A 14562-nucleotide genomic window follows, 5' to 3' on the forward strand; every position below is an offset into this window, starting at 1 on the left:
AGACACAGACAATAGTTTAGTGGTTGCCAGAGGGTAAGGGGGGTGGGGGGTGGGAGATGAGGGTAAGGGGGATCAAATATATGGTGATGGAAGGAGAACTTACTCTGGGTGATGAACACACAATGGGATTTATAGATGATGTAATACAGAATTGTACACCTGAAATCTATGTAATTTTACTAACAATTGTCACCCCAATAAATTTAATTAAAAAAAAAAAAGTCATGTGATGTAAAGTACAGCACGGGGAATATAGTCAGTAATTTTCTAATAACTGTGTATGGTGCCAGGTGGGAGCGAGATTTATCGGGGTGATCACTTCGTAAAGTATAAAATGTCTGCTCACTCTGTTGTACACCTGATATTAATATAACGTATGTCGAAAAGCAAAACCAGCCTGAGCTGTTCATCGATGTCCTCCTGGTTCCTGGCCCTCAGCTGAAGGAAGCCTAGGGCCAGGAACCAGCTTTTCTTTAGTATGTTGAGTGCAGGGCATGGGGCAGGAGTAATGGGGTCACATCCCAGCCCTTGCTCAGCATGTGACCCTGTGCTTGGTGGCCTGAGACAGGCGTGCGGAAAGCTAGGGTGTCCCTTGCTGGGAAGGTATTCCTGCTCGTATGTGCACATGGATGTGTATGGGGGAGTGAGTGTGCATGTTTGTATGTGTGTATGTATACATACATGTGCATGTATGTGCTTATGTGTGCACATGCTGATGCAATGGTAAGACAGTGTCTTGTGTATGTATTTGGCTGTGTGAGGTCAGCAGGGTCTGAGAGTGTTTGTGGGTTCGGGTGTTGTTCAGTGGGCCCCATGTCAGATGTGGAGGGGGAGGCAGCCCCCTGAGGTCCATGCCTCTAGGCCTGCACTGAAACCAGGGGGTGTTCCCCATGCCTTCCTGCTTTCACACGTACAGGGGATCAGGTCACAGAGGGCTCCTCCAGCCTTGCCCCTCTACCCTCACACCCAGAGGGCTTGTGAAGCCAGGCGCCTGCCCTCACCTGGCTTAGTCTTCAGCCCACAATGACACATGGAGCACCAGGCATGTGTGCCCAAGACTGAGTGGCAAGCTCCAGAGTGTGTCCGGAGGGGACACAGGGCAAGTGAGTCGTGGTGAAGCGTTTGTCGAGGAGCAAGAGACCCAATCACCTGAGGCGTTTATACTGACAGCTGTGCATGTGTGTGTCTGCTTATGTGTGTGTGAAGAAGTTCTCAGGATGCTAAAGAAACCAACGGCAGGGACTCCCTGGGGGCTGGGAACACCTTGGGTGATATGGGACAATGGGAGGGAGCTTTTCTCTTGACATCTTTTTTATTTTACTTTTGAACCATGAGAATGCATTGGCTATTTAAGAAGGAAATTTTGTAAATACGTAAGTTACTGGGTTATTTTCTGAATATCCGAAAGGACCCCCACGCCCCACAGTGGAAGGACACCCTAAGGGAACACGCACTTTAGCAAATCCTCCATCCCAAGGTTGGGTGGGGTCAGAATGTTCTGGTTGGGGCTCATGTGCCTGGGATGACTATGGACATAAGAGGCCTGCAGCAAAGGGCAGGGCACAGAGCCATGTGAGCTGCCTGAGGCCTTAGGCAGGTCTAGCTTATCAGAGCCTCAGTTTTCTCATCTGTAAAATGGGGATAAGAAACTCCAGTTCTCCCAGAGGCTGGGGAGTGGTGGGCCTGAGGATTGAATGAGATCACATCAGCTCCCGAAGAGCCTCCCATCTGGTAGGGTAAGGCTGAGAACCCCGGATTTCCATGCCAGGAGGCTGGGCGGATCTAGTGGGAGCTGCATCTCCCCTGATGATGGGGTGCTGCCTGATGGTTCTGTCTGGGCACAGAGTGGGGATTTGGGAGGGGCTGCAGCACGCCCCTGCTTCCCGGCCTGTGCTGTGCCGTGCTCCCTGCCCACAGTGAACTGGGCCTGGGAATGATAGGGCGTGGCAGTTCCAGACACAACACCAAAGGCCACTGGGGCACGGGCTAGAGTGATGGTAGTAGGGGTCTCAGTGGGCCTCTCTCTCCAAGCCAGGCCTTTGTCCTTACAGCAAACTCATAGCCTGGCCCGTGTCTGACCCTGCAGCCCGCCAGGAACCCTCACCTTGAACATGCTCAGATCACTCCCACGTCCAGCCTTGACCCTTGCTTATCCCTTGCATGAAACCTCCCCTTCCTTCAACTTATCACTCAGACCTCAGCTCAGAGGTCACCTCTTCCTAAGGGCTTTTATTGGCTAGTGTCTGAGGGCAGCCCCTACCCCGTCACATCTGGCTTCCACCGTCTCATATACTTCCTTCTACTTTCTGACAGGTTTGTGTGCTCATCTAGTTTTCTCATTTGCCTCCTCCCTATTGCCCTGTGCTCTGAATTATGCCACCAATGATATCTAAAAGCCTCAGTTTCCTCATCTATAAATCAAGGATAAGAACATCTCACTGTTGCAGGGTGGTGGTGAGTGTGATGAGGCAGTCCTAAGCTCTTAGCGAGCCTGGCACCAAGTGGGGCTGCACGGTTAGCAGGTGGGACGAATCAGTCATTGTCCTAAAGTGGCCTGAGACATCCCCACCCCCTAAGAACCACTGCTCTAAATAAACCTTCTTAGTGTACAAATGGAGAAACCAAGTCCCAGAGAGGGTCAAGATGCCCTCTAGGTCTCACCCCCGGACCCCTGTCTGCTGCCCTGGGCTCTCTCTCCACACCTCTATTGGTGGGGGACATATAGACACCCCCCTATACTCAGCAGGGAATTTTCCAGACTGAGGTCCTGGGCAGGGCAAGCTGGCAGGACAGATGCGTGGACGTCAGCCTGGAACAGTCGCCTCACTGTGCCTAGTGGTGGGGCCCCCGGGCCGGCAAGCAGGGCTGCTTGGGGCTGAGTCGGGACAGGAAGGCTGAGGGTGGTAGACAGGAACCCTTTGTGGCCTTCTGTAGGCGGGGGCCTGAAGCCTGGGTAGGTGTGAAGCCCAGGTGTGAGCCAGCAGAAGCACCTCACGTCTGTCTGGTTTACGAGGTGCCTCCAGCCTGTCAGCTCCGGGGAGCTTCACACAGCCTCTGAGGCAGGAAGACCAGCCTGTCTGACAGGAGGTGAAGGGGAGGGTGAAGCAGCCAGAGCTGGGAACCCAGCAGGCCGTGTGAGCTGAGACAAGATCCCAAGGCAGCCTAGCATGGGGGAGAGGCATTCCTGGGTCCAAGGCCTGGTGCCACCTCACTTGCTCTGTCTCCACTGCAGAGCCCCAGAGGGGAAGGGTGACACACTGCACTCACTGACTCACCAGAGCCATGGCGGGGGCTGAACCCAGGCCTGGCCCTTGCCGGTGCGTGGTCTATCCAGCAGCCTGGCCAAGTGGTCAGGAGCACGAACCCAGCTCACTGCTGCCCATCTTCCCTGACATGGAGCAGGTATGGGCCCCTGCCCTCATCGCTGCTCAAACAGAGAAGCTTCTGGAGCCCTCAGAATGGCCAGACATTCACTGTCACAGTCCAGCCTCTTGGGTCAGCATCATGGGTACCCAGAGCCATAAAAACATTCCCTCCGCATGACCCAGAAATTCCAGGAACGAGTCCTAAAGGAACATTGGTGGCTTTACACAAGGGCTGTGTTAAGGGGACATTCCCACACCCTTGTTTACGAGGGAGACCGGAGATGGGGCCAGTCTCCAGGGCAGGGAAGCATGCTGGGGTTCCAAGCAGCTTTCCACGGTGTGACGTCATGTGCAGGAATGTTTGAAGACCTGAAAACACACTCAAGAGGAGTGTTACGGGAGCTGCTGGTGTATATTTTCCAGAACAGAGAATATTTTTGTGTAACCAAAAAACATATATACCTGGTCACAGGCACACATTTAGAGAAGGGCCTGCCAGAGAGTATCCTCAACTATTAATACTGGTTACCCCCTAGGGATTAGGATGGTACGTAATTTTATTTTCCTTGTGCTCTGCTGCTACTTTTTACGGTTGATACGGTGAATGTGTATTACTTATTTAATAAGGGGGAGGGGGCAGAGGAACAAGGAGGTATGTGGCCTTCCTGCCTCTGTGGAAATGAGAGCAGATCCCACAGATACCCGTTCTGGGGCCTGTGGCCGTCTGGAGCACCTTGCTTCAAGCCTCTTCCCAGCTCATGCCCACACCCCAGACAGTCTTTAGCCACCCTCTGTTTTCTACAAACAAGCCCACTCACAGCAGCTCCTGGGGGCCTTGAGCTGACCTCCTGGGGAGGGACTAGTTGAGGGCCCCATCCCATGGCACACGACCACCAGTGCCTCCCTTCCCCCCGTTCAGCCCCTGCTTTCTCTATTTTCCCCCATTCCTTGTCAAGAACAAGTAAGGGCATCCCCTGTCCCAAGACACAGTAGCTCAGAGCCGCCTGTAGCAGTCTGGTCTTCACTGGGGACCTCCAGGCATTCCTTCCAGAACGCACAAGTGTGCTCTGTTTGAAACTGACAGAACATTCCAATCCTGGAGTGCTCTGGGGGATTAACTGTTTCCCTGTTAGACCCCTCTGGGGAGTCCCTTTAAAAACAAAGGTGCATGTGAACAGACATGTCACCACAGATTTGCAGATGGCAGATAAACACATGAAAAGATGGTCAACATCATTAGCTGTTGGTGAAGTGCAAACCAAAATCACAGTGAGCTATTACTACATACCTATCAGAATGGCTAAAATGAAAAAATAGTGACAGCACAAAACCCTGGCAGGATGCAAAGATACTAGATCACTCCTACCTTGCTGTTGGGAATGGAAAATGGTACACTCTGGGAGACAATTTTCCAAGTAAATGTCCGCTTACCTATGACACAGCTCTTGCACGCTTGGGCATTTATTTCAGAGAAATGAAGACTTATGTTCACACAAAACCCTGGGGGAGAATGTTCATAGCAGTTCTATTCATAACAGGTGCCAAACTGGAAACTGCCCAGGTGACCATTAGTGGGGGAATGGATAAACCCGTGGTGGCCCATCCACTAGTTCCATAAAAAGGTTAGGAGCTAGTGATACACACGCAGCAGCTTGGATGAATCTTCAGGGAAGCGTGCTGAGTGAAAAACGCCAGTCTTAAAATATTATATACTGTACAATTCCATTTCTGTAACATTCTTGAAATGAGAGAATTTTGGAGATGAAACAGATTGGTGGGAGGAAAGGTAGGTGAGGCTGCAGGGGGAGGGCAGCGTGGGCGAGCCTGGCAATGGGGCACTTCTGTAACTTGACCATGGTGGGGCTCACGCAGAGCTGCACACATGATAAAGTTACGTGGAGACATGGATGCACGCACACACACGTGCGTGTGCTGTGTGACGGGTGAAAGCTGCATAAGCCTGGTGGACTAGGCCAAGCAGGTCCCTGGTGTAGCTAATGGGCTATAGCTGTGCGAGATGTCACCAACTGGGGCAGGCTTGGGAGAGGTGCCTGAGACTTCCCTGGACATTTTGTTTTTCAGCTTCCTGTCAAAATGGTGATTTCAAAGTAAAGAGTTAAAATCAAACAGCAACAAAGAAAACCCAAGGTGCAGCAGCGCGCACTGAAGGTTCTGACCTAATTCATCTGGGTCAGGGCTCAGGCATCAGTATTTCTTAAAAGTGCCCCTGTGTCTACCGGATAGCCAGGGAAGAAACACCAACTGGCCGCTCTCATTCACATTCAACAGAGGGAAACAGACCACAGAGGGGAAGGGCTTTCCCCAAGGCCACATAGCTGTCACGGAAGGAAGGGGGGGACTGCAGGCTCCCCTGAGCCATGGCCTTGGTCTTCTCTGCTGCTCCAGGCTGGGGCCAGAGGTTGGGGCTGAACCAGGAGGTTTGGGTTTTTTTAGTTTAATGTAAATTTTTACTGACATAGTGTCCAACTTGTTGAATTATCAGAAACTGAACGGGAGCTAACTAGCATCCAGGAGCCCCTCGTGCCCTGCCAGTCACCACCTTCACCCCTCCTGACTTTTTACAACACAGAGCAGTTTTTCCTGTCCTTGAACTTTGTGTATTTGCTTGGGTGCTGGTTAGAAGCTGTGGGACTGGTGCAGCCAGTTTATTCTGAAGGAAAAAGAAATGAGCTCCCCAGGAGCCAGATAAAGTAGGGCTGGGGGCGGGGAGCAGCGTCTGAGAGAGCATTCACTGGCCGTCTGCAGGCAGTCACCTGGTCCAGAAGGTGTTATTTGTTCCTTGAGCCTGAACCAAAGGCCATAGGAGGAGCTGGAGCCCTGCCCAGGTGATCAAGAGCTGTGTTCACGAGCCTGCTCCAGGGTCCCTCAAAGATCCTGGGGTCCCTGAGCAGGGGGAGGTAAAGTAACGCCAGCAGGGGGAACGAAGGGAGGAAGTTGGACTTGGGGCTGAGCAAATCACCTCTGAGAGCCCCAGTTTCCCCATATGTAAAATGAGGATTTTATATATGTAAATAAAACAAATACCTATTAATATAGAATTGTTGTGTTAACATAACACGTTAATATTGCATTTGGATACTGTTGGTATCACACACTAATATAACCTGTATTGTATATGAAGTGTAATATGAGCTGAGCTGAATAATGTACTAATCTTTTGAATTCTGTACTAGTCATAGCTGCCATTTACGGAATGCAGACTCTGCCTGGCACTGTTCCAGCTGCTTTAAATATAGTAACCCATTTAATCTTCCCAAAGCATTACGGGTGAGCCACCTGGAGGTTCATTAACTTGCCCATTAACTTGAGCGTAGCATGTAGCAAAGCAGGGATCTGGAACCTGGCCCCCTTGGCTCTGCAGCTCACATCTTAACTTTTAAGTGCTAACGTCTCAACATACACCGTTATCTGTGTGTGTCTCAAATATGTATGCCTAGCACTTCCTGGCTCACAAAATGTATTCTGTGGGCGATATCTCATCTTTCTTCCAACGTCTATGTGAGGTGGAGCTATTACCTCATGTTCCAGATGAGGGGCCTGGAGCTTAAGGAGGGTTTGTCACGTCTCAGAGTGGAAATGGGGTTTGAGCCCAGGCAGTTGGTTTCAGATTCAGGTACGCCTGGCCTGGAGGCCTCCCTGAGCACTTCGGGCCTTTCCTACTTGGCCTGTGCCTCTCCCATTCGCTGCCAGGCTGAGCCGCGAAGGAGGGTAGTGGGGAGAACGGGGCCTCGGTATGTGCTGACAGGGCTGCATGGACCCAGTGGGGAGCAGGCAGAGGGCGGGTCTCCATTCAGAGCCAGTCCTAGCTGGGCTGACAGGGAGTCAGAGACACCAGGAGGGGGACTACCAAGTGGTTGAGACCACCAAGGGGTTCCCAGAGGTGCGCAGGGATGTGGCTGGGAGGAGTGGAGGGCCCAGGCCGGGGCCACCGCCTACCATGGGGTTTAGGGTAGGACCACAGCACCATTCAGGCCCCTCAGGCCCCTGAGGGCAGGCCGTGTGAAGGCAAGTACACATGTGAAGTCCCCGCCTCCACTGTTTGCTTCGGTGACAGTACCATCCGGTTGGAAAATCGTGTGCACCCCTCAGTACCTTGAACCCATGTATCACCACGTGCTACAGAGTCACCGTGCCTTTCTTGTGGGCTACACTGAAGGTTAAGTGCGTTGATACCTGTGAAGTGTTAACACCAATGCCTAGTACATAGCAACTACTCAAAAAAATTCATTGTTATGAGGGAAGTGGGAGATAGAAGAAGGGAGGAAAGGAAGGAGGGTAAGAGGGAGGGAGGGAGGGAAGAAAGAGTCTGCCCAGGGGCATGGAGGCGAAGGCAGAGGCACACAGGAGCTGACACTTGAGCGGGGTTTCACAGGGTGAATAAGAGCTTGCTGCAAGACAAAGAGGCAGGGAATGGAATGATGTCCCACGTACACGGCGCCCTAAACCACACTCTCAGCATTTGTAAAGGGGGGGGGGGCATGATCCCATGTGCCTCACGAGGTTCATGCAAGTTAGGTGAGGGAGAATTTGAAAACCATCTAGCAGGGGGTGACTGCTGCAGGCCAGGGTGTTGCCATGATGTCGTCAGAGCAGGGCTGGAGCTGGGACCTGGATCCCATGCCATGGCCAGGCAGCCTGGGGCCCGGGCACAATGAGCTCTGGGAACCCTGGCACCATTTTCTGTACCCTCGCATCCATCATAGGAGTACTGCCTCACATGGCACACCTGCATTTGAGTGTCCCGGCAGGGGGATGACAGCTGGGTCCCCTGTCCAGACTTGGGGCTTTCCAACAGCCAGAATGCCTCACCACACCAAGCGTGGGTCCTGGCATGGGAGGAAGGAAAGGCCTGCCTTGCCAGCCCTGCCCTGTCTCCCTCTGAGACGACTGTCACCCATCCAGAGTGGGCACAGGACAGTGAACAGTGCAAGGAAGTGACTGGAAGGCATCCTGACCCCACCCTTCACACCCTCTTTTCTTCTTGATCTTTGGCAAGGCCTGCTTGGCACAGCAGCAGGTGCTGACCCCACGGTGTGCAGGCACTCTGGCTCCAGGCGAGCGGAGCCCATCTGCGGCTTCTTCATCTGGGGATGAGAAGGAGGAGGCACCTGGGCAGGGCTTGGTTCTGGGGCATCTAACCTGCTCAGCATGGGGTCCAGCCGCCAGCCGTGCTTTAGCTGGACAGGAAGTAGCAGAATAGCAGGTCAGTGCACAGATGTGGAAGGGGGAGCCTCCATCAGGGCTCTCGTGAAGGCAAGTAGGGAAACAGGCTTACACTCAGCTGATCATGGCAGGCACCCAGCGTGGGCTCAGAATAGCAGCATCCACAGTGCCAAGCACAGGGCACACAAAGCAGATACCAGGCCTCTGAGGCACTAGGCAGGGGAGAGTGGGTGGGCAGTACCACGGGAAGGGTGGCGTCCCACTGCAGAAGGCATCAGAGGAGAGGGGCAGGCCAGGGACATCGCCTCCAGGAGTGTCCTGTGTCACAGCAGCTGCTCCTGAGGAGACAGGATAGGCAGTGCCGGGGTAGCCAGGCCCATGCCTGGGGGAGGTGTGTCCCAGGCCCAGAGGCTTTCAGGCAGAACAGACAGAGGCTCTTGTTTCTCCACAGTCATTCCAGATCCATTGTTTGCCCCTTGAGCGATGTACTGTTACTTATTCCCTTTTCACAAATGAGGAAGCGAAGGCACAGAGAGCTAAAGGTACTTACACTAAATCCATGGCTAGTTCGGGGTGGGATGGGATCTGACCCCAGGTGGGGCTGGCTTTGGGCCCAGATCCAGAGCTGAAAGCAGGGGCTCCCAGGCATGGCGGTGGTGCGCCCCACCTGTAGTCTGCGAGGACTCCAGGGCCTCTTGGGGAAGGAGCTTGGTGAATCGCACCCGACTCTCAGTCCTGCCCAAGTCTGAGCTGTTAGACCCTGCCATGATGTTCCCCTCTGAACCTGTTTTTTCAGCCATGAGGGGGCACAGGGAGCGATCCTTCCCCATCTCTGGCAGCACTCACCATCTCTGGCCCACGGCTTGTAGGTTTATAGCAGGGGACAGGATCAAGGAGACACTGTCCCAGCCATGACTAGTCCCCTCAGCGAGGCCAACAGTGACCAGAACACACGAGGCTCTGCCTTCAGGGAGGGGACACTGATGGGAAGACAGGCAGGGAACAAGCAAACAGACAGATGGTTCAGCTCCTTTCCTGTGGGGCTCTGAAGAGAGAAAAGGGGGCAGTAGAGTGAGCATATTGCAGGGCAGGCTACTGCTGTAGGTGGGTGTCGTGTGGGAGACCCTGCTCGCTGCGCCATTTGTCATGCAGGGAGGCCTGCGGGGTCTCTGCTCCCGCTCCCCATACAAGAACGCAGGATATGGTGAGGCCAAAAAGGAACACCCACGGAGCCATAGGTAGGGGAGTCATACCACTATATTCTCTCTGGCGGCACTATACTCTCACTGGAGGCTGGATCCACACTGTCCGCAAACTGCCATCCACACTTGCCAGCCCAGCCGCCATCTCCTTGCTAGGCCCCATCTTCCTTCTCTCTTCCTCCGCTAGCGTAGCCACAGCAGTTATATTAGTGGCCAATGGCTCACTGGTTACAGCTGACGGCCATGCAATCACAGTTGGCCATTTACTACCTGAGCCAGCACCTGTCTATGTGAGGCTGAGAGCCTGGAAACTACTTTCTGGGGCTCTGCCCCCACAGTGGGGAAGGTCTGTGACTTGGAAAGTGAGTGTCAAGTGTGGTGATTGGGGGCAGAACATTCCATACAGAGGGAACAGCAAGTGCAAAGGCCTAGGGGTGGGAATGCGATGGGCGTGTTGCAGGAGCAGCGAGTCAGGGGGAGTAGGACGAGAGTAAGGTCAGGAGTCAGAGGACAGCTCACACATGGGAAGGGGAGGTCTGCGGCAGGGGGACCTGTGGGCAGAGCTGAGAGCTGGCAGGCCCAGGCCTCAGTTGGGTCAATCAGCTATGACTGCAAAGATCTACTGGGAGACTCCCTATGAGACCTTGGGCCTCAGCTTTCCCACTGAAAAGAGTGCAGTTGGACTTGATGTTGCCAACAGCCCCTTGTGACTGAGCCCTCCGAACTGCATGGAGTAGAGACAGGGCAGCTTCTTGGCTGACCCACCCATCAGAGGGAAAGAAAGCACATGGTTTCTTGCATGTGGGCACCAAATGCTTTTCCAGGGCTGCCCACCTACCCCAGGACCCGTCCTGGGGCCACCAGAGTGCTGTATGGGGGGCATCAGTAACCCTGTCTCACTTTTCCCACCTCAGGAGCTCCCTGGAGATCAGAAGCAGCCTCTCCACTGACCACTGCAGGTACTGTTGCACTCTCCTCTGTAGGCCCACTCGAGCCACTGGGCCCACGCTTCCCATCTGCACCTAGGATAGGTCCCAAGCAGCCCTTAGGGGAAATTAGCCCCGCTATTTGGCCCTACAATTCTTCCAGGGACTAGGGATACTGCTGACACGTGCCCTGAGAACAAGGACAGCTAAGAGTGGTGCCCCCAAATACCAGGGCTCAGCTGAAGGTCCCCTAAGGACAAGGGCTCAGCTGAAGGTCCCCCACGGACCAGGGCTCAGCAGAAGGTCCCCTAAATACCAGGGTTCAGCTGAAGGTCCCCCAAGGACCAGGGTTCAGCTGAAGGTCCCCCAAGGACAAGGGCTCAGCTGAAGGTCCCCCACGGACCAGGGCTCAGCAGAAGGTCCCCTAAATACCAGGGTTCAGCTGAAGGTCCCCCAAGGACCAGGGTTCAGCTGAAGGTCCCCCAAGGACAAGGGCTCGGCTGAAGGTCCCCCATGGACCAGGGCTCAGCAGAAGGTCCCCCAAGGACCAGGGTTCAGCTGAAGGTCCCCCAAGGACCAGGGCTCAGCTGAAGGTCCCCCATGGACCAGGGCTCAGCAGAAGGTCCCCCAAGGACCAGGGTTCAGCTGAAGGTCCCCCAAGGATCAGGGCTCAGTTGAAGGTCCCCCAAGGACCAGGGTTCAGCTGAAGGTCCCCCAAGGACAAGGGCTCAGCTGAAGGTCCCCCACGGACCAGGGCTCAGCAGAAGGTCCCCCAAGGACCAGGGTTCAGCTGAAGGTCCCCCAAGGACCAGGGCTCAGCTGAAGGTCCCCCAAGGACCAGGGCTCAGCTGAAGGTCCCCCAAGGAGCAGGGCTCAGCAGGAGGTCCCCCAAGGACCAGGGCTCAGCAGGAGGTCCCCCAAGGACCAGGGTTCAGCTGAAGGTCCCCCACGGACAAGGGCTCAGCAGAAGGTCCCCAAAACACCAAGGTCCCCCAAATACCAGGGCTCAGCCAAAAGTCACCTGAGGACTAGAGCTTAGCTGAAGGTTCTACAAGGACCAGGGCTCAGATGATAGTTCTTCTGAGATCCCAGGCTGGTGTTCTGCAAAGGGCTGGCCTAGAGCAGCCCAAAGGTGAAGCCCATGGGTCCCACTGATTTTTTTATTGTACTTGGTGGAGGCAGCAGCTGTCTAAGGGTCTCTGCCCTCATGTGTCTTTTATCTTAATGCTTCCATGAGATGTCTTCAGAAGAACGCATTGTCTGATTTTACAAGAAAGGGTTGGAGGCCGCGGCATAGAGGATGGATGGAAGCACAGGTCTCTGCTTGCAGTCTAGTGGGTGAATCAGGGAAAGACAAATAACAGGCAGCAGGCCCTGGAGTGGGGCTGGCACAGGGGCGAGGCCCGGGCAGCGGTGTGGATCAGGGAAGAGAAGCCGTCTGCACTGCATTGCAGAGGTAACTAGAAGTTGGCTGGGGGTCGTTGTTGAGGGCCCCAGGGAGGGGCAGCTTTGTGAGGACCTGTGAAGAGCAGACATGACCAGCACGTGGGGAGTGAGGACAATGGAGGCAGAGGGTCAGGCGCAGCCGAGTCCCATGGAGGAGTGTGGCCTCTGTGAGAGGGGCTCTGAGCAAGCCTGAAAGGAGGCTCAGAGGCAGTGGACACACCACGCAGGGCCGGCCCCATGTGTTGGGGTGCAATGGGCACTATTGGCTTATAGAGACCAGCTCTGAAGCCCTCAGGCTGCGTGAGGCTATGAGAAGAAGTGAAGGAGTGGCCATCTGGGCACTGCTTTCCTGAGCCAGCTCGGGCTGGAGATGAAGAGCTGGGCTGTACACACACGTGCTCACAGGCATGAGCTCACACTCTCCTATGAGCCTGTACGTGGACACTCCACAGCCACATGTAATAATAGTCGCATGTATTTGATGAGAGCTGGCAGTGTCCCACTGCCTCACAGCTACACAGTGAGACAGACTGTTAGCCATTTGACAGAAGTCTCCTGTGCAGGATTCTCAGCTGTGGAGCACTCCTGGAATTTGAACTCAGATCCTGGTGTGAACACTGCCCGATGCTGCAGCACACTCCTCAGCCGTGTGTGTACACCTCGTACCGTGACTTCTCACATAGGCATTGCACAATCACATACACAGAATCCACAACACACACCCACTCCTTTCCTCATGTAGCTGGACCTTTGCACCATCACTCTTGCACACAGGCTCACACACTCAGGCACCTCTGCCTGGCTGGCCCAGGGTCCCCAGCAGTGGTGTGGGTGTCCATGGCAGGATGGGCTGGGCCCGGAGTGAAAAGCTCAGGAAACTCCTGGAAGCCACTGAGCCACTGGCTTCTCTGACAGCCCCCACGTTGCAGACAGCAGTCCACTCTGCCAGCTGGCCAGTGAGTGCCCTACTCTGGGACAGGATGGGAAAGGCTCTGAAATGAAGGGAGTGTTCTGGGTCTCTTGTCCTGGGGTGTCTGCATGCTGGGTGGGGTCTGTCATGAGTCCCCTGTCCTGTCAGGTTTGACCATTCAGTTCACCATCAAAGTAAGGCCCGGCTGTCTCCAGGCAGGGAGGGTGGTCATGGTCAGGGGGCTGCCATAGTCACCAGCGTCCCTCGAGGTTAGCCTCACCTCACCTTGCAGCGTATGACCCAGTGCCTTCTCACCCCTAAAGGACAGAGCTGGGGGTCGGAGCAGAGACAGCAGGGCCCTTGGGCTCTGCCTTTCCCTCCTCTCTCCTTAGCCATAGTTTGCTGAGCACTGTGAATGCCGGTCACTCAGGATGCACGGGGAATGGTCCTGCTGCCTTTGCAGAGTTACCGTATCAGGCAGCAAACCACAAAGAAACCAGCCTGTAACATACTGGGTCAGATGATGCTTTAGTGCTACAAAGAAGTCAGTCAGGGGATAGAGATTGATGGGAGGGCAGTCAGAGAAGGCCTATCTGAGGAGGCATCGTTTAACCAGACAGCAGAAAGAAAGAGGGATGAGCCACGTGACTCCCTGGAGGTGGAGCATCCAGGTACTGGGGATGGCCAGTGCAAAGGTCCTGAGGTACAGCATGCTTGGCCTGTTTGAGGACCAGCAAAGAGGCAGGTGCTAGATGGGAACTGCCCCCATCCCTGTGATCTCACTGTCACATGCATCCTGACTTCTGACCATCACGCAGTCTTGGGACACAGGCAGAGCTCGGTTCTTCGTCCCATTTCACAGGTGAGGAAAATAGATCCAGAGATCAGAGGAATATTGGTGCCAGACCCGGGACCAGGGCCCAAAATCCCCACATAACCCCTCCCAGCACCACCTGGCCTCTGCTACTGGCTTTGCTGCTTGTGGGGGCCTCTAAGAAACCCAGCCCTCGAGCTCTGGTGGAGGCAGTACCTAGCGGCCAGGCCCATCCCGCAGAGGTTCTGGAGGCCCTGTTCACAGCGTGGGAATTCAGAAACAAAGGTCCCAGCCAGTAATTGCCTCCTTTCAAAGATACAGCCAGCTTCCTCTGCCATGGTCGTGACAGGGAAACTAATGCCCTGTTCAGGGAGAGGGGAGGGTGGCCTTTCAGGCCGGCTGTCCGTCCTGTGCTGCCTTGGCAAATAGGCTCGTCGTGCGTGGCAGATGGCCACTGTCGCCCTCCTTGGCCACCTGCCCTGTGGCTCACAGCCCCGTTATCTGTGGCTCACTGTGCCCCATGTGGGGCATCCTGTGTCCAGCGTGGGCCCGTCCTGGTGCAGCCCCCGTCAGTGGGTGTCACGCTCCCTGCTGTACAGCAGCTTGGAATGAGCCGCTCTGGAAGCCTTTCCAGTGCCAGCCGTCCACAACAGTACCTCCAAAGGAAATTCCCCGTAGAGCAGGGTTTCTCAGCCTTGGCACTGCAGACATTTGG

The 14562-nt window shown here is 54.7% G+C and overlaps 1 protein-coding gene across 10 annotated transcripts in view; it reads left to right on the top strand.

The window, feature by feature from the left end:
- Window positions 1–14562, top strand: part of IQSEC1 (IQ motif and Sec7 domain ArfGEF 1) — a 486955-nt gene that overhangs the window by 317490 nt on the left and 154903 nt on the right. For 6 of the 10 annotated variants that reach the window (XM_074334136.2, XM_074334125.2, XM_074334204.2 and 3 more), the window contains exon 3: window positions 10666–10710. The exons of the other annotated variants lie outside the window; for them this stretch is intronic. In XM_074334136.2, the coding sequence (XP_074190237.1) occupies window positions 10666–10710 (45 nt within the window). The remainder of the gene's footprint in view (window positions 1–10665; window positions 10711–14562) is intronic. 10 annotated transcript variants of the gene reach the window in all.

The sequence above is a fragment of the Rhinolophus sinicus genome, chromosome 17 (genome assembly GCF_057876585.1).
Source record: "Rhinolophus sinicus isolate RSI-liver-muscle chromosome 17, RSI-T2T, whole genome shotgun sequence".
In the NCBI taxonomy this organism is placed as follows: domain Eukaryota; kingdom Metazoa; phylum Chordata; class Mammalia; order Chiroptera; family Rhinolophidae; genus Rhinolophus; species Rhinolophus sinicus.